Source organism: Coccinella septempunctata, chromosome 2 (assembly GCF_907165205.1).
Source record: "Coccinella septempunctata chromosome 2, icCocSept1.1, whole genome shotgun sequence".
In the NCBI taxonomy this organism is placed as follows: Eukaryota; Metazoa; Arthropoda; class Insecta; order Coleoptera; family Coccinellidae; genus Coccinella; species Coccinella septempunctata.
Genome location: NC_058190.1, coordinates 47,518,339 through 47,541,666, shown reverse-complemented (window position 1 = coordinate 47,541,666; position 23,328 = coordinate 47,518,339). Strand labels below are relative to the sequence as shown.

Below are 23,328 nucleotides of genomic sequence, written 5' to 3'. Positions count from 1 at the left end.
CATGACTTTTCTATGTTTGAAAGGTTAGAAATTCTAAAGTCATGAACTGAACTTAAGAAAAATCAAAATTCACAGTTTCAAACGCTGGTCCCTCCTCTCACCTCACAATGGAATATTTTTCGAAGAAAATATCGACTCAACAAATAGAACTGATCTAAACACCAGAAATAATGTTTTGTCCGAACGACCCAGGATATTACACCAATTTCATAGGAAATGTGGAGTATCACATGGACGAGCCATGGTATAACGTGCGAGATTTGCTGAGAGTTTTGAAGCGAATAAAGAAACTTGATTTGGCTCATCCGGAAAACAGGTACAAGGCACTCTGTTGGCTGAATGGTATGGATTGTACAGTTCCTTATGGACCTACCTGTAGATTTCCCTATAAGGATTTTTACATAACTGAAGCGCTTGGATGTTGGGGCCAAGCGTTGGCCCAGCTGAAAAAGATGTTGGCAGCTAATTGTATGATCATATTTGAGGCGGGAAGAGCTTCTCCCCCACCTTGTGAAAAAAAATATAACATATCGTGTCCAAAAAAGGCACCTGATTGCGGAGGTAATACAAGGTAAATGCGAGTGATCGTAATCAATTTGAGTTGGAAGTCGCCTCAGTAGGATTTTCATATTTCAATGAAAACTCTACAAAGAGGCTAAAATTGGATTTTTTCGTGATAAGAAAATAATAAGAGGCTTATAATATTCGTGATAGCTTCCCTCGAACCGAAAATTCCCAGTAAACAAGCAAGAAAATCACTACTGAAATCTTTAAAACCAACCCATGTATAAAAAGTTCTATTAGGGCCATAAAAATGTATCCTAATTGTCTGTGCAATTTCAGTTGTCTCCACTCTTCAAGTGAAGAATAATTGGATATAAAAAAGGATATAAAATCGTACAAACAGATACCTAATATCCTATTTACATTTGTTAACCACAAAAAGTGATGTCTTCATCCACCATAAAACCATAAAAGGTATTCCTGTTGAAAAATACTATACGGCATGCAAAATATCTTATCGTAAAAATGTCAGAAGGACTAAGCTCATATTTCACATCGAAAAAATTCCTGGAAACGCATGTCATTTAGAAAACGAGTTCTAATAATGTGAAGCCAGTTTAGCATGCACGTGTACGCTTTCTTCAGAGAACATGCGCCGGCGTTAGACCCATCAATAGGCAGTATAACATCCATAAACTGTTCAGAGTGAAATACGATCGCTGAACCTCTTATCTGTGACACTTGGCAAGCAAGAGGAATTTTATGCGTTTTATATATGACAAAAAAGTTTTTATAATCACTTTCTGCTTGAAAGGTTTTATTCTTTAGTTGTTTGTAGTAGGTACATTTAGAGGGAGATGAGTGATTCTTCTTCAATCAAAGTTTATTTGAAGGAAACATAGCAGGTTCCATGAAATCAAGTGCAAGCAAAACTATCAATGATAGATTCAATAATTATTAAATAGATTTCAATTGGGCAAAGAAGAGAAATCAACTTTGATATATTTCAAAATTAGGTATAGAGCCAAATCGTTCAAAAGTTTCAAGCAGTTTCACTTATGCCCTCCACACCGAGCCCAATTATTTATGCTTATCTCCTTTATTTTTAAGATGCTGCAGTGAGGTAGAAGATGTCTGTTCTCCCGAATCAGAAGATTGTTGCGAAACAGATGAACCAGATTGCTGCTCACCACAGTGCAATCCACCAGATAACAACTGTCCCATAAGTAGCGAAGTATGTGACAAATGCCTCGGTCCAGATCCGCCATCTTGCTGCCCAGATTGGTGTGGCGAGTGTAAGGTCAAGAAGATCCCGCCAGCGGCCTACAAGCGCTACTTGAAAGGTTTTCAAGATATCATCGAGAAAATGATCAAGGGGGTCGCAAAAAAGGACTGCGTATTCAGTAGGAAATCTTTCGAGAGTCATTATAAGCTCCTATGGAAGAGGTGTAAAGTGAGGTGCGATATTTTGGAAGACAGCGACAGCGACAGTGATGACTATATATGCGATGAGTGTTGCCGGAAAGAACAAGAGGAGAAGCAGTGTTACAGCTGCCAGAGTGATGACAATTATTATGAGTATCAGTCTAAGCAGACATTTTATAGAAATAGAAAATAACTGCACTTCCGCTTGTGACAATTCTAGAAACGAAGGGTTCAAAAATATGAGTATCATGAAAGATCAAAAACCTGAATTTTGCAAATAGGACCTTTGATGTTAGGACGGCATTATGTACATTGCTAAAAATATTTATGTCATGAGAGGACTGTAGGTATACCAGATTACTCGACTCGATAATGAAGTAAAAACAATCGCATTATTAGCGAGTCCTTCTTCGGGATTGGAATCAGCGGTGTGTCTACATGAATACCTTGGGGGTTAATACTCAATATTTCTCAGTGGTATACATAGAACTGAATACAGAAATAAAATATATGCACTGAAAAGAAGTTTTAAACCCTACGAGATATGTTCCCCTTGTCTACAACGAAGTATGTGTTATCACTGAGAATCACACCTTAATATTCTATGGTATTGAGAATTAATGAGAGCTATATCTTTCCGTGTAACGACTCGAAGAAGTATGAGATCAATTTCTTGAAACCTGTCGGATCGATCCGAATCAAATCTTCAAATCACACAAACTTTTCAAAATGAGATATATATCTATTGTGAATTTCTAATCGATACTTTCGGAGGAAAAATATATTCCTAATAAAACTCTGTTTTTGAAAGAAGAGTCTTGAGTTATATTATTTACACCTTTCTCTGACTATGTTTACTCTGATCCTCTCAATTGGAATGTTCAAATCCACCCAGGGTTACCTACCACCACAGAACACAAATAATATAATTACGATTAAACATAAGTACAGAAGCTGTTGATTGAAAATTATTTGAGCAAAGTGGTCAAAACAATTGCCTCAAGAACACGAGTAGTTTGTGGAGTTTAAAACCGCTGGTTTGCAGTTCTCAAACCGTTGAATGCTTAATTCATTTGAAACAAAAATACTTTCTGCATGTTACCTTTCTAGTTCACCGCTGAGAGAAGAGTTTATTTACATTAAATGAAGCTTATGAACAATAAATAAATCTTGAATTGAAATATGGCGCAAGAAATCTTTATTTGTCATAAATTGTACTCTTTATTTCGTGAAAAATAATAGGTTATATTTCGTATGAATATATATATCACTTGATTATTAATATACTGTTTATTCATTGAAATTTGTATTATATTTACTTGATACTAATTGCATTTATTCGTTAGTAATTTCATTCATTGTTTGGGAATAAATGGGATATCTAAGAAAATAACGATTGGCAATGAGTACCTACTGAAATATTTCTCAACAAATCAGCTTATTTATCCATTGATTGATTTCTATTTTTTGAGTAGTGAAAATGGTCACTGCAAACCGATTCGTTCACGAGGTTAGCGTGGTGTTCGACAACGATCGGGGACATCGATTTAAAAATTCTGGCAGATGGGCGTCATGGCCCGTGCCTCCACAACTCTAAATCATCTATGGTATGCGGAGGAGACTTCCTCTGGCGGAAAAAGAAATTATAAGGCATCAATCTTCGGGTACCCATACTGCATATATTCAAGATTGAGCTAACATAATAATTCTTGAGAGCAAGCCCGCTCAAATGACTGAAATAACCTCCGAATGCCTCAGCCACTACAGAGGGAAGAAAAGCCGCCTACCATCATCGAAATTGAGCTGTTTAACTTTAGTACCGAGTTCAGACTTAACTAACTTCCACACTGCTTTGTTCGTATTTGCAGATTATAAAAGGTATTTTTTGTTGAACTCAATTTCAGTGTCTTTAACTTTAACTAAACGAACATAATAATACTTGGCTTATTAAATTTAGGTATAGTAAATAAATTCGGATCCAACAATCATTTATTGAATATAAACCATTTCATTCCTCCCATTGTATATGGACCTGATTGGCCTAATCAGCACTATATTTTTGCGCCTGAAACAATGTGAAAAATATTAGTTATTTATACAACAAGTGAGTTAATCATTTAAAACTCTCGTGTTGTATACAAAATCTTATTTCATTTTGATTATGATTAAAATGATATAACGCTTTCCAGAAAATGAGCTTTTTTCCTAAATTTCAAATTCAACATTTAATATGTCATTAAAATCCTTATAACTCAAATATATTGAAATATATTTTTTTCGAATTTTAACTTATTGCATTTTGTCTGTATTCACTTATGAAAATTCTTATTTCGGAAGTGCTCTCTTATGAACATTCTACGTCATTTTCACAATCCGGCAACGCCCATCGAGTCCATAATGGTCATGAAAATTTTCTGATCACCATAGACTCTATAAATATCTAGTTTAGTGATCACATTTGACAAGACAAACAATCAATGACACAAAATGTCATCGGTTTTAAGAAACAATTTTTTTGTAATCAATGTAATCTGATATAGAATAAATGTTCTTGATCGGTTCCACTATTGTCGAATCAACAAAAATTACTAGTCTCTAGTAAAGGCATTGTACGTCACACAAGCTTTTATTTTACATATTCGAATGTTTACTAAGTTTCTGTATTTTGAAGCGAATCTTTTGCGTGTTGGATTGCTTATGGAAAAGGGTTTCCATAAATAATCTTAATTTCGATTTCGGAGTCATCATCATCTATAATTTATGACTTGAAATGAAAGGTGTCGCTTCGATTGATTGTTGCTAGGGCATTATTCAATCCATAGCAACAAGAGCAAGATGACGTTTATCCGCTCATATTCGGATTATTTTATTTCACACGACCGTGTGAACCGACTTATTTAAGGCGTTAATACTCGATTATTTCTCTGATTTCTATAGCAGTTACCATAGCAATCACCGAATTAACGTTAATCCTGTCGGTGCAATCGAGTTTGAATGGATAAACGTCAACTTACCCTTGTTAGGGTTGAATAATGTCGTCTTCGAACGATAAAATGGAATAAATAATATAAGTGTAATTTTTTTTATTGTGTCAGAATTTCTGTGAATTAATTTCAATCATTTCTTCATGGAACTTACTTCAATATCACCCCAATTATTATGATGGGTATGAGAAGTAGAAGAAGAAGCAAGGCGTAGGCAGCACTCCCACCTGAGGAATTGTCCTTTTCTTCTTTTTCTTCCCTTTCCGGAGACTTTGGTGTGGGTGGGGGAGTCATCTCTGGGTTCCCTTGGGTCAATGTTGTAGCGTTATAAATGGTATGTCGATATTTACCCTTATATTCGTTCAAAAGTACCACAAGAATAGTATAATAACGTGCTTCCTGCAGGGGCTTATTCACTATATTCGTTTTGAGAACAGAACTCTGTTTTATTACATTTCCATCCCCAATTGTGAAATTGAGAATATTCCACGACAGTTTTCCGAGGTCTTGCTCACTTACCACCCTCAATTCTTTCTCAAAAGTAATGTTCATTATTTTCTCCAGTATTTCCAGATTGGAATCTTTTGTTTCTGGTGAATGATCGTTGATGAGAACGAGCAGAAATTTTTTTACATTCGGACTAACATATTCTACTTGATTTGTATTCAGGGAAATACTTATTGTTGTTTTCGTATAGTTGGCTATGTAAATTTGAGAATCCAATAGATCTGGCTTTGGTGGATAAGAACTAACATCGACCTGTGCAGGATGGCCTGGGTATTTATTGTTGACGGCAATTATTATTATTGATAAATCCGTCGCAGCAGGTACAGCTTTTGCAATCTGCGAAAGATAAAAGAAGCACATTTTATTATCATGATAGTTTTAATGTCTCGAAAATATAATGTAAGGAAGTGAGGTACTTTTTTCAGAATTCAATTCCTGTCTGCATGCCGTTAAAAACCTTCCTTACAGCACATTTAATTATTCGCGATTCAACGTTTATGGGGAAATTTTGAATCCACAAAGTGAATCGAAATGCTGAGGGTTGAGAGAGAGTTTATGCATGGTGAATATAAGATTTCACAAACTTTCAATATAATATATCTTTAGTAGGTACTTTTCGAGATAAATCCTGAGCAAGGAATAAATAAACCATCAGGTTTATCTAATTCATTGATAAACAAGTTCTTGGGTCCATTTAAAAAAAAATTAGTAAGTATAGCAATTGAAAAAATCAGAATTTCAAACGATAATTAATTTTTTCTAGAATGTTTGTGGAAATAGGAAATTATTCAAGTTCCCAATTATAAATAACATTTTTTAGGGGAGAATATTTGCATGGCAATACGTAAATACCTACCTGGATATTATATTTCAGTTTCCATTTCACAGGTTTGTATGTAATATTGAAAAAGCTCTCATCAGCAATACCGATGCGTATGTGGAAATAATCCAATATTCCATTCGTTCTATTGGGATGATTCCAGAATATTTCCATGGTATTATCCAGGTTCAAAGTAACAGATACATTATACGGTTCCTCAGATGCTGCCAAGAAAAACTCATTGAATAAATGTCAGTGAAAACTATGAATTTGAAGAAATATCGTTTTCGACTTCGAGCTAGTCATAATTCATTCACTATCCCTATTCCTGATACTTTCGGAAATATTAACGGTTTTCCACATAAAATTGCCAGAAACATAGATCCAATGAAATGCGCACAGAAAAAACAGTTCATACTTTAGGAATTTTTTAAATATGTTCCTTTTGATCCCGAGGATGAGTTTCATCATGTAGAAAACACTTGGTTTGTGACATACATGCCGTTCTAAAATTTTTCGTCTGGTCGTCTCACCATACTTTCTATCTGGTATCTTCAGAAAAAATCGAAATACGCATCTCATGATGTAACTATCATGTTTATCATGTTCTTGGATGAAAACCTCATGGTTTCGGAAATAAAGTCACATGATGAGGGTTTTCAGTGTACGACTCCTGCTGCTACCGTAGAATAGAAGTTAATTTAAAAGTGTTTGTCTCATTCATACACGGAGTTGTGTTGGTCACTTCCATAGAAATTTGACCTTATTTCCAAAATCACGAGGTTTCCGTGGTACGTGGGAAACCCTGTATACTACTCCAGAGTTACGAAGCAATCAATCGTCACTCCAGACTATTTTCTGGATAATTGTTCACCATCATCAGTGTAGTAACAAAGAGCAATTTTTTTTTGGTGAAAACGTAAATGATGATTGATGTGAACATTGTGATTTTTTTAAATAGGAATTAAAGACGTCTTGGTGTCATTTGTTTTTCCAATTCGTTTGTTTTTCAATTGAGAAAAATATGTTCAACTCAAGTGTCCATAAAACTCGACTTCATAATAATTTTTATCGTGGTTTTTCATCATATTTCGTTAAGAATTTTAAGGGAGTAACATCGGGGATTTAAGTTTCTACAGACGCTCCAAAGAATATCCAGACCAATACAGAATTCATAGAAGATTAGAAGAAAAACATGGCCGTGTACTCACCTACTTCTTCGACCAAAATCTTGGGTATATAAGCAATTTCTTTATATATATAATTTTCTTCATTCGCAGCTTCGATCTGAAATTGATTGACAATTAATTTATTGGAAGCCTCTATTATTCATTGCGTTGACTGGTAAAACTTGTCAAGAATATCGTAATATCCCTCAGTAAAAATGTCACCGTTTCCCATAAAATAGTGATTTCCTGAATTTCCAGAAAATCAATACCACACCTCAGATTTTTTAGTGTTTATGTGAATCGTCTACAAATTAAGATCAAAAACTCAAGATTCATTCATCATAATATCAATTACATATTTATACGAAAATGAAATCGCACCAATTTTCAAACATTTTGGAGCCTAATTCAAAGTCTGAACAGAATTTTTATTGTGAAAGATTTTATCCTCCCCTCCTTCCCATAGTTATATTTGGTCATTTGGTCAAACTGGGTGGACTCACTACTAAATGCCGCTACTTGCAACATAACTGGTGTACAGTTTTTCCTACCTGATTCCTGGGAAGTACACCAACTTGGGGATTTTCGGAAAACGCACTAGGTTTAACTGTTCACTCACCTGCAATGACATCTGATACTTGTAATAGACATATTGGTCAATTTTATGGCAATAATATTCCGGCCAGATAGAACATCTCTTCAAATTAGTAGGGTATTGAATATTTTCGTGATTAAAACGACAATTTACGCATCTGGTGATTATTCTGTAGATTTGTGTTCTTCCTGTTGGTGGATAAGGTGGGAGCCAACGTATCCACATGAACGACTCCCCTGTAGCTATCACAATAACCTCTTTAAGTTCATTAGGAACTGAAAAATGGCATGAATTCAAATTTGATGTTACCAATGATGAACAAAATATTTATACCCGAAGCTTTTGTTTCGAAGGTCCTGTTTTCATGTATTTTACAGTTTCCATTTCGGCAGAATGATACGTCACATATGTATGTACAATATGGCTGCAAACCCTTCAGATTCAGTGTTCCTTGAAACGACTGAAGGATTTCAGATCGCACTTCAGTTTCTAAGCACCATTCACTGATGCATTGTAAACTAACGGAAAAATTCAGAGGTCCAAGCAGCTTTTCACACTGAATATTTGGGAATGTAATCGATGCTCCCCTTTGTAGACTTTCAATCCATATACTAACGACATTCAAATTCTCCTCGGTTTTGAAATAATCTGGAAGTTTAACACAATGGGAACGAAGGTGCTTCAAATGGATGTTTGATCGATCTTTGCAAGTTTCTATCGATTTTTGGTATTTATGTGTAGCCTTTTTTAATGATAATGACTACCGTCTAATCACAAATATCTGGAAGGATAAAACAACGGAGGAAACACACTGCTCGGAAATTGAAGTGGATAATTTGCGTAGATACATGTAATACTCTAGAAGGGAATATTTTAAATGATTTAATTGATTCAGCTTGAGTACCTAATCCTTGTGTCTGGAAATATGTGGATGCCTCATCACCAGCTTCGAGTCTGTTAATAGCATTAATCGTTATTTTATATTCAGAGTACGGTTCTAAATTATTGAGTTCGATTATGTTGACCGTAGTATTCGCTTCGTAAGATTTGAACCAACCCTTCGATTTGCAGGATATTCTACGCACTTTCTGTAAAAAAAATAGGTGTCTGTAAATTTGCGTAGATCGTGAAGTTATAGAGGAAATTAAATGAAAGTAATAAACTACATTCTACATGTTGAATCTCAGATGAAAATAGACCTGTCTGGGAAATTTTTTTTAACTTCGTTTCGAAGTTGTGATGGGAATCAAAAGAAAAGTGAACTGTTACCCTATATTACTTTCATTGTTATCATAATATTGCGGATTCACCTGATACTTCACTACATATATTTGAATATCCCCTTTTGGATATTTAGGAACCTGCCACTTTATCTTCATATAACTGGCCGCAGACTCTTCCAATTCTATATTTTCAACCTTACTGGGAACTGAAAAATTCAAATTGGCCTTTGTACTGAATGGAAAATCACCGAATTCTTTGAAATACCTCCTTCTAAAGTTTTGAAGTCCTTGATTATTTTATCAGATGAAGAAAAGAACACTATTCTGTAATTCTGGAAGGGCACGAGCTGTTTTATCTTAATATCAAGAGAAGCGCTTCCGTTGATTACAATTTTACCCTGATGATATTCTAGATTCCACGCATATAAAGAAACATCACATTTATCTTCCGCCAGCTGAAAACGATGTTTTGAATAATCAATTTTAGTATTTCCGCTCAGTTAATTTTTGAACGGACATCACTCACATGAAGACTAATGCGGACAGAATCTGATGTTGTTAGCACATTTATTTCATTCTCATTCCAACCTATTAATGAGAAGAAAAATTGATTAGAATCATGAGAAAATAATTGTTTTCAATTCCAATTAATCATGAAATAACTGATGACAAAAAAATATAATAGAGATAAACAGGACTGAAAATACCTCACAAATGAGACCAACCCTACAAATAGATTAATTTCATATTTTTATTGAATATTCATTTCATATTTTTATTGAATAACGCTTTCAGAATATAAACAATAAAAAATACGTGAAATTGTAACTTGACCATTGCATGTGGTATTGCAAATTGTATAGGGTAGAGCGGTGAATTGTAAGTTCTTGATATTTAGTTGTTTGTCACTTATGAGGACTCTTATTCCATACTTTTTGCTTCTCTTCAACTTTCCAATTGATCCTTTATCATTATCTTCAATGTTTCCTATTTCCCCATAATCTGACCAAGCAACAGAGTGATTCGAAAAATCCTGAAAAATTCCTCATACAGCTTATTGTATCTTTATATTTTAGAAAACCTATGTCTGTTATTATTTCGATTCACGTTCACGACATAAATACAATGAATGATTCAAATCCTTCGGTGTTAATAAGGCTCAATAAGACCTTCAGATTTGGCACTTTTATTGAACAACTTATTGTCAAGAATCCTATTCAACTTACCGTATACTGTAAGAGGTAATATTTTGGTTTGTTTTTACCGACGAAATCTTCACTATTCCATTGTATTTCACAAGACTCTGCTGTATTGCGAATTACTTTTGGGGCTTTTGCTAGATATTGATCATATTTGGCTGAAATTCGATTATTGAAATGAAAGCTCTTCCTGAAAAATCTTTTTTTTTTTTCAATTAATGCCCCAGAAAGATGAATGAGAACTAGATATAGCTTAGGCATGAAAAATTAAAGTGGTTTTTTTATACTCACGCATTTTACATGTTGGTTCTTCGAATAAAGAATATATGCAGTTGCATCTTCCATCTGAAACATCGCAGTTTTCCAAACAAAAACCACATTGTTCCTGACAAAGATATCCAAAAGATCCACTAGGACATTCTGTAAAAAATCATTCAGTTATGTTATTTTCATATTCATTTGAATAGAACCTCTTAGGGTATGCCTGTGCATTTGAAATTTTTCCCGAATTATTTGATGTCTTATGAAAAAAACACTCCAGATTCTCTGGAAAAAACTTCTGAAGATTGTAACAAGAGAATACCTTCACTGCAATAGTATCCAGTATATCCGGGAGAACAATAACATATATTGAAACCTCCAATATTTTCACAAATCTTCATTTTTTTGCAAGTTTTTTTATTGCGTTGCTTGAGAACATTGCAAGAAATGCATGAACTTCCTATAGAACTCGATGTCGAACAAGTGTTATCTGAAAAGAATTCAGTTTTGTTTTTAGTAAAAAAAAAGGAATATTTTATTTCGTGGGAGGAGGAAGCTTTTCTTTCTTGAGGAAAAAAACTAAAATAAGTTCTCCTTCTTTTAGTTCACAAATTTATATATTTTTTTGCCACACTATTATCAATAAAGAAGAAGAGCAATTAATTTCCATTCTGAACTTTTTACAGTTTCTTAGATATGACTACATATTTCGGAAATCCATTTTTTCGAAAACTATAGCGATAATGAAATCTGGTACAAAATAATCCTCTCTGCTAGAAATATTTATCGCCATAAAAATATTTGATTATACTGAACTAGTTTCTTGAGAAAACGTTAGGGATTTTTTTAGGGTTTATAATCAGTTACTGATAACAATAGTTGATTCCTCCTTGTTTATATCTGATCTTACCTGGTTTATAGCGAGTTACTCCTTGTCGTTTTACTACTTGATTATTGGTAAGTAAACGACATTCCGACAATTTTTGTTTGCTGCTCTGTGGCGTTATTCGGTATTCTGAAAACATGAAAAAATTTCCCTTCGAGAAGGCAAAACTCTCGAATATTTTGCGTCTTGATAATTTTCGATGATTTCTCAATATTTGGAAAATATTACTTACCTTCAGTGACACACTGTCGAATATTATCAAAGGACCAATATTTGTGTCCTGTTGAAGTATAACCTTCTTCCAATATTGTTTTAAATTTCACTTTCATAAACATGCTGTTGGAAATGTTCAGTATTATTTTATCCTCCACCCAAAAATCCTGGAATTTAAGAGATGTGAAGTCTCCCTCTCGAGAAAATATTGCAGTTTTGATTTGATAAATGACGAATTTCAATTTTGATAACAATGAAGATTATAGCTGATCAAGCCTTTAGAATTATGTAGAGTATTATTTGCACAAACTTACGTTGGTAGTTGAAATAGATTTTTCCAACATAATGTTACTTTTTTCATCCAGAAATGAAACCAGAGTTGAACAGTATCGACAAGTTTTCAGAAGGATCGACAAACAGAAACCACCATTTCTTCGGGAAAACCAATTTTCGAAAACCACTTCAGAACTAGTGGTACTTCTCATGTAATGATCTAAAAGACATTTAATCAATCTAAATATTTTTTTATTGGCTTGAGCTGGGAGTGTCTTACAATCCAAAGGCTTCTTCCTTGAATGGAGCACTGAGCGAAAAAAATGAGGATCGAGACCTCACGTAATAATTTTCGATATAGGTACGTTAAACAAATATTAAATTTCAGGATAACAACTACAACGGACTCTAAAAAACGAAATAATTCTGCGATAAAATTCACTCGAATCATATTACATTATTTTCGAATTAATTTTTTCAAAATATCTTTTTTATGACAAGGAATAAGAATTTTACACTTGGTGCGCATGTGTGACTTGATAAACTTTTAAGAATACTCATAGAAATATTAGAATGGCCACCTCAAGAACGCAATTTAAAATAAAAATCGAACTGACCGATTTACTGAATTTATATTACAAGATAAAGACTATATGTCTGTGCACAGTAGTTTTCTACTCGATCAAATTTAATTTCTGGCAGTGCTACTACGATATTTTTATTGGTTTAGGTATGTCTACTCCATAGAATATAAAATACCTTCTCAAAGGTCTACTCACTTGTGTGTATTTTACAATAAGCTTGTTTATCTTTTCTATGTCCAATTAAATATTGCAATTGAAACATTTCATCATTTTCGGAAAAATGGATGATAGTCTCTTCTTTGCCATCATTATAAGTTTTCAAATATAAATTTTTTTCGTTCCTTTCGATTATTATATGACTCCATTTTTCTTTACTGAGAAAAAGGGGAAAATCTTCAGGGTGCTGAAAAATTTTAGATTCAAATTGCATGAGTATTCATAAACAATTTGGCAATCACAAGGTTTCTGAGAAATTAGGATTCTCCAGATAAAAGAAAACATACACGTTTCTCCTCTCTTCTCTCGATACAGCCACCAGAGGGATGAAATCCTGTTATCTCACCACTTTTGCATCTTCTCATAGCAGTATATTTAGAGTCCCAGCCTTGGAGAGCAAACCAATAACAATTTGCGTTTGGTACATCTTTTCTGTCACACAAAAGTAAATGAACTTCTTCTGCCAATAAAGATATTGGTAATTTGAAATACTTCAAATCGTTCAATTGCAAAAGTGTCAAAAATGCCAAATTTTCCTTTTTTTTGAAGGGTAGTTCTTGATTATTCAGACCTGAGGAAAAGAAAAAGTTTCAAGTGAAACAAATAAACAATTTCTTCAGACAATTTTCAATCTTACAACCACCATACTCTGGTTTAAAGGATCTTCAAAAGCAAAAGGATTCACTGTCCTTATTCATAAATGACTAGGTCGATTTGATCAGGGGCGATCTCCTCAGCAGAACAATGGCGCGTATTGACTGTATTCATGTCGAGAAATCTTGATCGAAATACCGCAGTAAAATATTATTTCAATCGATTTCTTGATCCATAGGCATGCTTCATATTTTGTATTCTTCCTTGTTGTATCGGGGGGGATATCAGCAAAACAATGACGCGTGCGTATTGATTGTATACATGTCGAGAAAAATGTTGATCAAAATGTGAGAAACCGCAGTATTGATATATAGGTGGTAGATCTGCTTTATATTTTGTTTCCTTCCTTGTTGTGTATTCAACCCTTTTCCGATTTTCTTTCAATCACATTCATTCGAAATTCAAGTAGGAGAGAGTTCCTTTGAATTGGACAGCCCATGAACCGGACGCTACAGTTTTCTACTACACTCGATAGTAATTTAGCATCCTTTACGTAAATCCAATTTTCGCAATATCGATCGAGATCTCTTGTAAAATGGCTGAGCCTGTGGATCGCGCTTTGTTGCGAAAATGGGATTTATGTAAAGGATGCTTAAACTACTATCGAGTGTAGTAGAAAACTGTAGCGTCCGGTTCGTGGGCTGTCCAATTCAAAGGAACTCTCCCCTACGATACTTACGTTCCCAGCGAAGATCAAGAATGGGTGCATTTTTATCGTAAACTGAATATGCCAATTCCCAAGGATCTAATTTGTAAATTTTTACACACTTGGTATCTTCGAAATCACAAAAATTAATGGTTGGTGGAAGGAATTGGATATCTGCAACAAAAATCAATGTTTTAACTCATACTTGTAAATAAAATCTGAATTAAAAAATTCCCGCGCTCATTATACCCATAATATAATAATCATCCTATTGATTCAAAGCAGATTCGCTAGCTTCTGTTCGATTTTATATGGATCGGCTCTTTGGGGGAGAACAACAGCTGCAACGCTTCTACTGGATTATGATACAAGTGCTTCGGTTATTTATTTGTCTGAAAAATGTAGGTCCTGGACCAATTTTGCAAAAAAATTGCTGTATTTGTATTCTCAAAATTAGACTGGTACCTATGTATACAACCTCATCTCGAAAACTGTTGAAAAGTAGTCTCAATTCGATTTCTAATATTCGGCCACTTCTTTTTGCTCCCGGAAACCTATATATTTATCTCGAAGACAAGCTACAAAAAGAAGTAATTAATGCCTGGAGGTAGAAGGAGTAACAGAAGTGGTAAAGAAGATGAACAAATTTATAGTTTTTGTGAACAGGGACAGTAATTAAACACAGACTTCAAAAATGGAGTTGGCGTTAGTCAGCTTCCAAAACGATCAAAGCAAAGAGCTTACCACTCTATTGAACACTATCCATAAATATGAAAAATGTGTTCATATAATATAACACAAGTTTTTGGTCATCAAGACCTGTAGAAGGATTGTTTTTTTTTCGAAGGTTTTATTCATTCTTCGATAAAAGAGACTTATTCAATGATAACACTTTCAGAATTATGTTTGTGATTAATTAGCTGGGATATCAACATACATCAATTTGTATTTCAATTAAAGCAAACTATATACCTTCTGTCCTCACTGTACCATTACTGGTCGTATAATACATTGCAGAGAGATCCGTTGTTATACAAAAATCATCATTTGCGCTGCTTACTAGTGATAAGGATCCCTTAGATCCTGGTATCAGCAGGTAGAATATACAGAAGTCAAACCTGAAATCAAAGAGCGTATAACAATTTTTTGAAAGGAGTATGTATCTATCTCCGCCATTTATATACCCAATTGAGCTTTTACTTCGATCAAAATACAATAAATATAATAGGAATTGATAGAAATTCGATAAGTCCTAGTTGAACTAATTCATCAAAAGGAATACTCCAGAATGATTTTAAAGTATTCCTAGATCCTTTCACTCAATTCATACTGTTTTTGGATAAGTTGAATTAATTTATTAGCAGATTAACGGAATTTATCATAGGTACTGAGCTTGAAAGGGAGTGCTTGCAAACTCACCAAAAAAAATTCATTTTCTATATAATGCACTTCTTGTAGTACTTTATCATAACGTTCTTTGATGTATTACACAGGTTTTTTCCATATCTCCACAAGAGATGATTATCAACTATGAGGTTTTCCTTTTGAGATGACACATTTCCTGTTGATTAGGAGGAAGCGAATTCATCATGTATCCGAACTATGAAACTTAAAGAAATTGAATTCACAGTTTATATTGAAATTGCCCCATTAAAGAGAAATAAAAGAGAATACACCGAATTTCACACTAAAATATTTCAAATCATTTTTTTTAATACATGCTGTCAATTATACATGGTTAGAACTATTTAGCGGGGGACTGAAGGGATATCGAAAACTGTTAGAAATACAGGGTGGCTTGAATTACAAAAAAGTTGCGTTATTCAAGGATGAGTGTGTTGGTGCAAACAGTTCCAAAATATCTCTGTTGGTTTCTGAGATATCTCGCAAAAACTGAAAATCAAGATTATCTTTTTTTTCTTTGGAGATAACTACACGAAATTCATTAAATTTGTAGACATAATGCTATATATAACGATTATACTGGTGCACTAGTTTTTTGTAATTTACGCCACCCTGTATAAAAATACGGTTTTCGATATTCCTATAGTTCTAACCCAGTATGTATATGATTGCCAGTTTAAAATGGTCATTCTAATAATTTTACTGCATGTTCGCATAGCGCTTTCGTCTCAATCTATCGATTGAAAATATTTTTAGATTCGGGACGTCACAAACTTCTGCCAAACATTAACATTCACTTTGGCTTTCCAAATATAATTTAAAATTTTTCGAAACGTCTAATAGACCATCCACCCGGTATATTGTAGAATATTTTGAAATTAGAAGTAGGAAAACAATCAGGTGCAAAACGTGTAAAAGAACAAAATTTCTTCTATTCAATCAATCACATGGACAATAAAGTTAGAAATTTTCATTCTTTTTAAACTTCAGACTATGAGGAGTAGAGAAAAAGAGAACGATCGCCATACTAAAAAAGTGTCCCCGAAAACAGGTCGTCTATGCCCGAGAATGGGAAAATAAGTGAGTTGAGTAGCTGCGATCGCTGAAAGTAAATTGGATTTCTGTAATCGGGCATTCTAACGTCAATTTGAAATGAACTGCCTTTATTTCATCACAGGAGGGTAGTTTAGATGTTTCTCATCGAAAATTTCTTGGTTAAGATCTTGACCATTCTGTAGTAAGGGTCATCAACTTCATTCATAATTTCTAAGAAATTGATAAAATTCCTAAGAAATCACTGAATTCAACAAATAGATAATACATGTCTAGACTGAGGAGCAGTGTTATTGCTGCCAAAGTGTTGACAATTATTGAGAGTATCGGTCTAAGCAGACATTGTATAGAATCGAAAATAACTGCCCTTCCGCTTGTAACAATTCGAGAAACGAGGGGTTCAAAAATATGAATATCATGAAAGATTGAAAAATATTTATTATTAGTCTAATAAAGATTATAAAACTTAACACATGTAGAAGCAACAAAATACCATTTGTAACATAAAAAAGTGTTTGTATAGAATGAGAATAAAGTCGTCAGAATTTTCAGTTTTTCACAGATTGTTTTAACGCCTCCACACTCAACTACCAAAAATTTTTCATTCAAAACTGTCTGACTTAGCCCCAATTGATAAATTCACACACGATACAAGCTTCCTTCAACAATTCGTCTTTAAGACTGACCCTAAAGGTCTCACTTTCAACATTTTCGCCAATTTTTCGCACGTTTCCATCTGGTTCCTTACGTATCGAACCCCACCAGCTCTATCGACAGATACTTTGTGATTCTTCTCTGGATCACCAGCCGCCATCACTGGTTTTTTAGGGTCCATCTTGACAAAAAAATTCGACTGTGAAATTAGTTTTTCTAGTTGTTGTAAAACTTACAGGTGGTGATTTTCTCAAATTTTTTATTACATCTGAAAGTCTCGATTGAAATCCTGGAGCGAAGCAGTCTGGATTGATGACGATGAAGCAGTGCCCCAAATTGGCTGGCTCGGTAAGTTTTCCCCAGGCTTCTATATTCGGTCCATATTTGGATCCTGCAAAAAGGTTCAAGATGAAAATATATCGTGTAACCACAACAGATCTTACCAGAAAGTATTCCACTCAGTATGTCTACCATGAACAGCAGTCCAGCCCCCTTGTATCCACCCATGGCTTCTGAACCTCCCAGTGGAGACAGTCTTGGCTTCTTCATAGCTCTGGCGGGATCATCTTCTGGTCTCCCGACCTCATTCAATGCCCACGAATCGGGAATTTTAACATTCTTCCTCACAGCCAATTCGATCTTCAATAAAACACATGATTTAGGTTGTGTGCTGGCTACACTTTTTTTTCATTCTTCGTCGAATGCGAAAGAAAACAATATACTTTTTAATTTGATCGACATTTCTCGGTTGTGCAACTGTAAAATGAGCTTGAGCCCCCAATCAACATAAGAGGAAGCCTTTGTGTTGTTTTTCAAATAGCTACCTACTAATTCATAACCAACACAAGATTTTGTCGGTTCTTTGAAGATTAACTATCTTTTCAATATAGAATTTCACTCAGCATCTATAGATAACTCACCTTTCCAACAGCGACAGTGGTTGTGGCCATATCAAGAAGAAAACTATCCCCATCTTTAGCTGGTGCACCCAAACTAAATGGATTTGTTCCAAAGAATGCCTAAAGCAACAAGTCAGTAAATATTGATCATGATCATCGTTAGGTTGTCAAGTAAAATCTATCCCAATAGCGTGATAAAAATGTGTTAACTTCAAAAACTTCCGAGAGGGAGCATCTTTTGAATGAAGTTACCTACTCACCTCTTTGGCTCTAGTTGGTACAGAAAGTGGAGAAGTATTGGTACAGTTGAATTGAATGAAGCCCTGCTTCAAAGCATCTTCCGCGTATTTGGAACAAATTCCAAAATGATTTGACCCTGCAAATTAATCCTTTAAAAATTTTTAATTTTGCAGTGGATCCCCTAAATGACTCAACTAAATACAGATATAGCTGGAAATTTCGGGTAAACGTGTTACTGACCTACCTTTAACAGAAACGCAAGATATTCCATGCTGTTTTGCCTTCTCAATAGCCAACTTGTTTGAAAAATTGGCCGTAACAACTCCTAAGGCGTTATTTCCATCTACCCAAGCAGTCCCCCCAAATTCCTTCAGAATTTTGGGCTTCGCTTTGTTGTCGCACATTTTTTTCTCGATCTGATCTATGTACATTGCTAAAAATATTTATTTCATGAGAGGACTCTACACCAGAACTATCGGGTTATGGGTAAATCCAAAACAGGTCTCGATTAACTAATACTCTTTTAAGGTATGTATATCAACAACGAGTATCTCTTAACCTTAACCCAATTCGAAATCACGGATATTTCTCACCTAATCTATTCATCCCATGGCTGAAATGTCCTCGATAATCAGCATCTGCTAAAATCTCCGCCATCTGCTGAGAGTAATCATCTGGCGTTCCAACAGCTCTCATGCAATCGAAGATGAATCTCTTCACCTCCGGGATTGGAATCAGCGGGGTGTCTACATGAAAACACAAATATTCTAAAATGGCTTTGACTATTCAACCTCTGCGGGTTAATACTCAATGAAAATGGTCAATATTTCTCAGTGATATACAAAGGATTAAATACAGAAATAAAATACGTGTACTGAAAAGAAATTTTCAACCTTGACCACATCACACCTTAATACTCAAGGGTGTTAAGTATAATGCGAGCAGCTACACTTTTCCATATGTAAGGAGAATAACTCGCATTTGATTATCTATAGTTAATATTTCTCTAACTAAGGGTAGGTTTATGCAGGGACCTAATAACTAAAATCTAAGAAATTTTGACAAATTCATCAGGAAAAAGACTCACCATGTTTCTCGCAGTGCCACCGTCTAAAAATTAACATTCTTTCAGTGATTCTCTTCATTTTTGTGTTACTGAATTTGCAGTTGAATATTTAGAAATAAACGCTTCCCAACTGACTCCTCTTGTTATCACTCATCTCCGAAGATTCAAATGTTTATTGCCTGTAGACACAAGACTTTGTTGGTAATGAATGGTGATGCAAATAAAGATATCAAAATCCCGAGATATTCCAGACACATTCACACTTTGATAAGCTGTGCTTTAAAATCGATACCTGATTGTTACATGCATTCAATGTTTACTTTTCATGACCCTAGTCAATATTTGTCAACAAGTGGTCAGAACATGAACACTATCAGTGACTACCAAACTGTAAATGACTTCATCGCAGTTATTTTTAATTCTCTTTGAGAACCTTTGCACCTTTTGTGCAAACTCTTGACCATGCACCGTTTGAAAGTAATAAGGTGAGTCTATCAAATTCACAGAATCATTCGATTTTTAGTACTGACTACAGGTCAGGTATCGTTTTAAATCTTTATGTCTTTTATACATCAAACTCTCCTCATTATATTTTCTCCATGTTTAGGTGGATGCGCCCAAAGGATTTATCAGTATGTAACATCCTTAAGAGGTTTTACGATTGATTAAGGATATTGTGAAACAGAAAATGGATGGAATTTTGAACAGTTGTCATATCTCAAGCTTTATTACAGTAGAAAATAAATATAAACATAGTTATGATATTAAATATTATCTGAGAGTGTGGGCCCAGTGAAAGAAAAACTCTGAAATATGTAGCATTCCAACAAAGCTGCCTTGAGCTCCTCCCAATTCAATTTTTTTTCGGGAATTTCCTTGGCCGCTTCACTATCATCCAAGTATCCAAGCTGAACCTTCGCGTTCATCCCAGAAACTGAGATGAGATGACAGAGATGGGATCGAGAAGCTGCACGAGATGAGATGGACCCTCGTAAGTTGGAGCGCAAGCGTCAAATGAATGATTACACAGTGCGCTTAGAATACGGACATTCCTGCCGTTTGTTGTTGTAATATAACCTACAAATCCGACTCGAAAATATTAGTGTTTTTGCCTTAGGTGATAAGTTTATGTTGAATTTTATGGGTGAGTCTTAATTTTTAAGCCTTTAAGCCGCCCTTCATACAAAAAAATTATGTAATGATGAGCATTTGTTGTCCTATAATGACAATCTGATTGAATTCGGAGAAAGACGCTTTGGGGCATCTAGTAGGTCAGTGTTTATAAATACAACTGGAAGCTCAAAATATTCTCAAAGAACTGCATGGCTTCAACTTCAAACTATCCAATTTTTTCCTCTCACAAGTATCATATTTTCATATACCTAACTTCACTTCAACATTTGAATAGAACAGGGAGAAATAAAACTGTAATGAGAGCCTATTATTCAACTGGACAATATGAATAACAGTGAACCAAAGGATACCCGATAGTATTTCAAACAGTTCATAGGAATATGAAGCATACTAATTAGGTTTGAAAGACTAATTATGAATTCATAGTATGTAATTGTTCCAAATTACTTCCAATTGAATATATCAAGTACAAATGAGTCTTATCAATGGAAGCAACAATCTAAAAACGAGTTGAGGAACTTGGGTGATAATGGTAATCTCAATTTTATGTGGACGAAGCCAAAACAAGCAGATATAATTTTGCGGTCTCTAGAGTAAGATATTCATATCATACATCATATAATTCATATACAATAAATCATCTCATATTTTTCTTTCAACCTTCGCGAAAACCTTCCTTTAACAAGTAACCCAGAGAGGTTTTTTCATACCTCTCTATAGAATTATCGAAACAAAACATTTTCACCTGAGCTCACCTCTCTTCTTCGAAACCCACTAAATAAACCTGTATTCTCACACTTCTAACGAAAACTGACTTCCTCTGTTCGGGACTAAAGAAATGAAATAGGTACTGAAATGCACTTGTATATTGGGCAATAAAGTTTTACTGCTGCACGTCCACTGCACTTGTATTTGTTGACTTATTCTCTGAAGTAGGTACCGTTTGGTGCCTGTTAACATAAATTCCTAAATGGATGAGTGGATTTGTAAACGTTTTTGTTGTTACCAGCCTATCAATTCTGAAAAGATCTTCAAATTTGTTTACTTACATATCGACTATTATGTATTTTTCCTATCACGAAATATGAGGCCTAAGTAGTTGAGACATGATGAGACTCATGAAAAATATTTTGAACAGAGTCATCTGAGAAGGATATTTTATTGGGGTAAAGATGTATGGAATATTAGCTTATTATCTCAATAATTTAACGTATTAATTCACCAATGCTCCACTTATTCATTTAGTACGAATACCTACTACGGTGGTGTCACAAATGTAGTCAATATTTTTATTTAATCCCAAATAAAAATAATTTCGAAATCACGTACCTATACTGTCTTATGCTCTCGTATCATTAAATGTCATTTTCATTATCATTTCCTTATATTCTGATCAACTGAGATTTTTTTTTATGAACTTACGTTTCACAGGGGATAAATCTGCAGAATGGCATTAATTATTTCATCAAACATAAGTATTGGTATTTCTGAGCTACTGGAACTGCTTGTCAAGTTCTATCGTAATGTCAATGTGAGTTCTCAAATATTAAAGTTCCCTGAAGCAATAGGTTTGTCTATGAGTTTATGTTTAGACATATTTCAATATGAGAATAGCAGCTTTTTATTCTTCTTCTATTCAGTCTTGCCTTTCAGTTCGTAACAATTTTATTAGCCTAATAATAGGTATTGATTAATAGGTGAAAAAGCACTGTTGAGTAAAAAATTCATTTTGACAAAAAAAATTCTGAGAAGATTTTTTATTTTACACATTCACAATTTCCATCATCATTTCATACAGATTTCCCTCTATAATATGTGGGAGTATACCTACCCTTTCCTGTTATGCACTCGAAAATTTTATCCTTGCATATACTGAAATTTTTTTTCTCTCATAGTCAGAATTCATACAACATTCTAATGTGACTAACTATTTAAGAAACAACCAGATAAGATATTCCGATTCATTTTGCCTTTCGAGGGGTCGAATTGTACCAAAAAACGAAAAAAAAACTTGTGAATAACGTGAAAAGAACAATTCAGTGAATCTGATTCGTTACAGAAGCACAGTGACTGTCCTATGGAAACTAATTCTCACAGTTTGTACCAAATGAAAAAAGGGAGATTTCCTGCTATTAAATCCTAATTCTTCCTCATGTACAGAATGCAAAACCTGCAGGTTTTCTACCCAATGAGGCTATTGCATACCAATTGAAATCCTGTTAAGTGGTGATAACCCTTTGACCGAAACCTTGTATTGTTGCAGACTAATGGAATTATCAGCGAGGGTTTATTACGGAAGGGACGTTGACAGTCAATATAGTTGAGAAGTGAAGGAGTGCATTCAGATCGCGATACACTAAAATTCCATTAGTTTCATATGGTAATTGGCTTGCCCATTGGATAGATGAGGAGAAGGACGCAGATGAAGTCAAGGCTGTTGTGAAAGGTACCGACACTGATCATTTAAATTATTAAAAAAATCATCTGGATATTAGATGTAGGTATAATGAAACATATCAGGAATTTAGAAATTCGTACTTATATTGAAAAAAATTCGATATTCTCCGGTGAACTTTTGAAATAGCAGCTAATGTGATGAGTCAAAACAAAGAATCATTTTGATTCTGGAGCGATTCATTCATTCAAGACATTCATTATAAGCATTGAGTATTAAATCCTCAATGTTAGCAATAAAAGTTCATATGTGTTGTTCAATGTG

The 23,328-nt window shown here is 34.3% G+C and overlaps 4 protein-coding genes across 10 annotated transcripts in view; 2 read left to right on the top strand and 2 right to left on the bottom strand.

Annotated features, from left to right (window-relative positions):
* The first annotated feature begins 4 nt into the window (after window positions 1–4).
* LOC123308425 lies at window positions 5–3,093 on the top strand. Its single transcript, XM_044891062.1, has 2 exons — window positions 5–571; window positions 1,615–3,093. Exons 1-2 carry the CDS (start codon window positions 171–173, stop codon window positions 2,120–2,122), a joined length of 909 nt encoding a protein of 302 aa, XP_044746997.1. The 5' UTR covers window positions 5–170; the 3' UTR covers window positions 2,123–3,093.
* An 811-nt stretch (window positions 3,094–3,904) lies between these two features.
* On the bottom strand, window positions 3,905–15,696 carry LOC123308157. 4 transcript variants are annotated; one of them, XM_044890710.1, is made up of 22 exons: window positions 15,579–15,696; window positions 15,132–15,277; window positions 14,193–14,333; window positions 13,147–13,430; window positions 12,839–13,046; window positions 12,101–12,279; window positions 11,806–11,953; window positions 11,598–11,702; window positions 11,010–11,177; window positions 10,718–10,846; window positions 10,454–10,584; window positions 10,062–10,260; window positions 9,754–9,815; window positions 9,493–9,682; window positions 9,315–9,433; window positions 8,909–9,092; window positions 8,338–8,652; window positions 8,029–8,279; window positions 7,452–7,527; window positions 6,277–6,464; window positions 5,068–5,756; window positions 3,905–3,994 (listed from the first exon to the last, which is right to left on the bottom strand). In XM_044890710.1, the coding sequence occupies exons 1-22, from the start codon at window positions 15,590–15,592 to the stop codon at window positions 3,919–3,921; spliced, it is 4,002 nt and encodes a 1,333-aa protein (XP_044746645.1). In that variant the 5' UTR covers window positions 15,593–15,696; the 3' UTR covers window positions 3,905–3,918. The 4 variants fall into 4 exon arrangements, with proteins under 4 accessions (XP_044746645.1, XP_044746646.1, XP_044746647.1 ...); XM_044890711.1 differs by lacking the exons at window positions 14,193–14,333; window positions 15,132–15,277; window positions 15,579–15,696 and adding an exon at window positions 13,497–13,653; XM_044890712.1 differs by lacking the exons at window positions 14,193–14,333; window positions 15,132–15,277; window positions 15,579–15,696 and adding an exon at window positions 13,482–13,645.
* Window positions 15,697–17,036: 1,340 nt separating this feature from the next.
* Window positions 17,037–22,167, bottom strand: LOC123306431 (uncharacterized oxidoreductase YjmC-like). Of its 2 annotated transcripts, none has more exons than XM_044888422.1 (9): window positions 22,032–22,167; window positions 19,497–19,654; window positions 19,003–19,155; window positions 18,654–18,842; window positions 18,430–18,545; window positions 18,191–18,289; window positions 17,714–17,909; window positions 17,507–17,661; window positions 17,037–17,451 (listed from the first exon to the last, which is right to left on the bottom strand). In XM_044888422.1, exons 2-9 carry the CDS (start codon window positions 19,552–19,554, stop codon window positions 17,278–17,280), a joined length of 1,140 nt encoding a protein of 379 aa, XP_044744357.1. In that variant the 5' UTR covers window positions 19,555–19,654; window positions 22,032–22,167; the 3' UTR covers window positions 17,037–17,277. The 2 variants fall into 2 exon arrangements, with proteins under 2 accessions (XP_044744357.1, XP_044744358.1); XM_044888423.1 differs by lacking the exon at window positions 22,032–22,167 and adding an exon at window positions 19,768–19,832.
* Window positions 19,942–23,328, top strand: part of LOC123306429 (probable beta-hexosaminidase fdl) — a 24,087-nt gene continuing 20,700 nt past the window's right edge. Inside the window, exons 1-2 of one of the 3 annotated variants that reach the window (XM_044888420.1) lie at window positions 19,942–19,960; window positions 22,873–23,055. The gene's annotated coding sequence lies outside the window, so the exon portion shown is untranslated. Of the gene's footprint in view, window positions 19,961–20,472; window positions 20,620–21,061; window positions 21,203–22,872; window positions 23,056–23,328 lie in introns of those variants that run through there. The other 2 variants (XM_044888418.1, XM_044888419.1) reach the window with 2 other exon arrangements.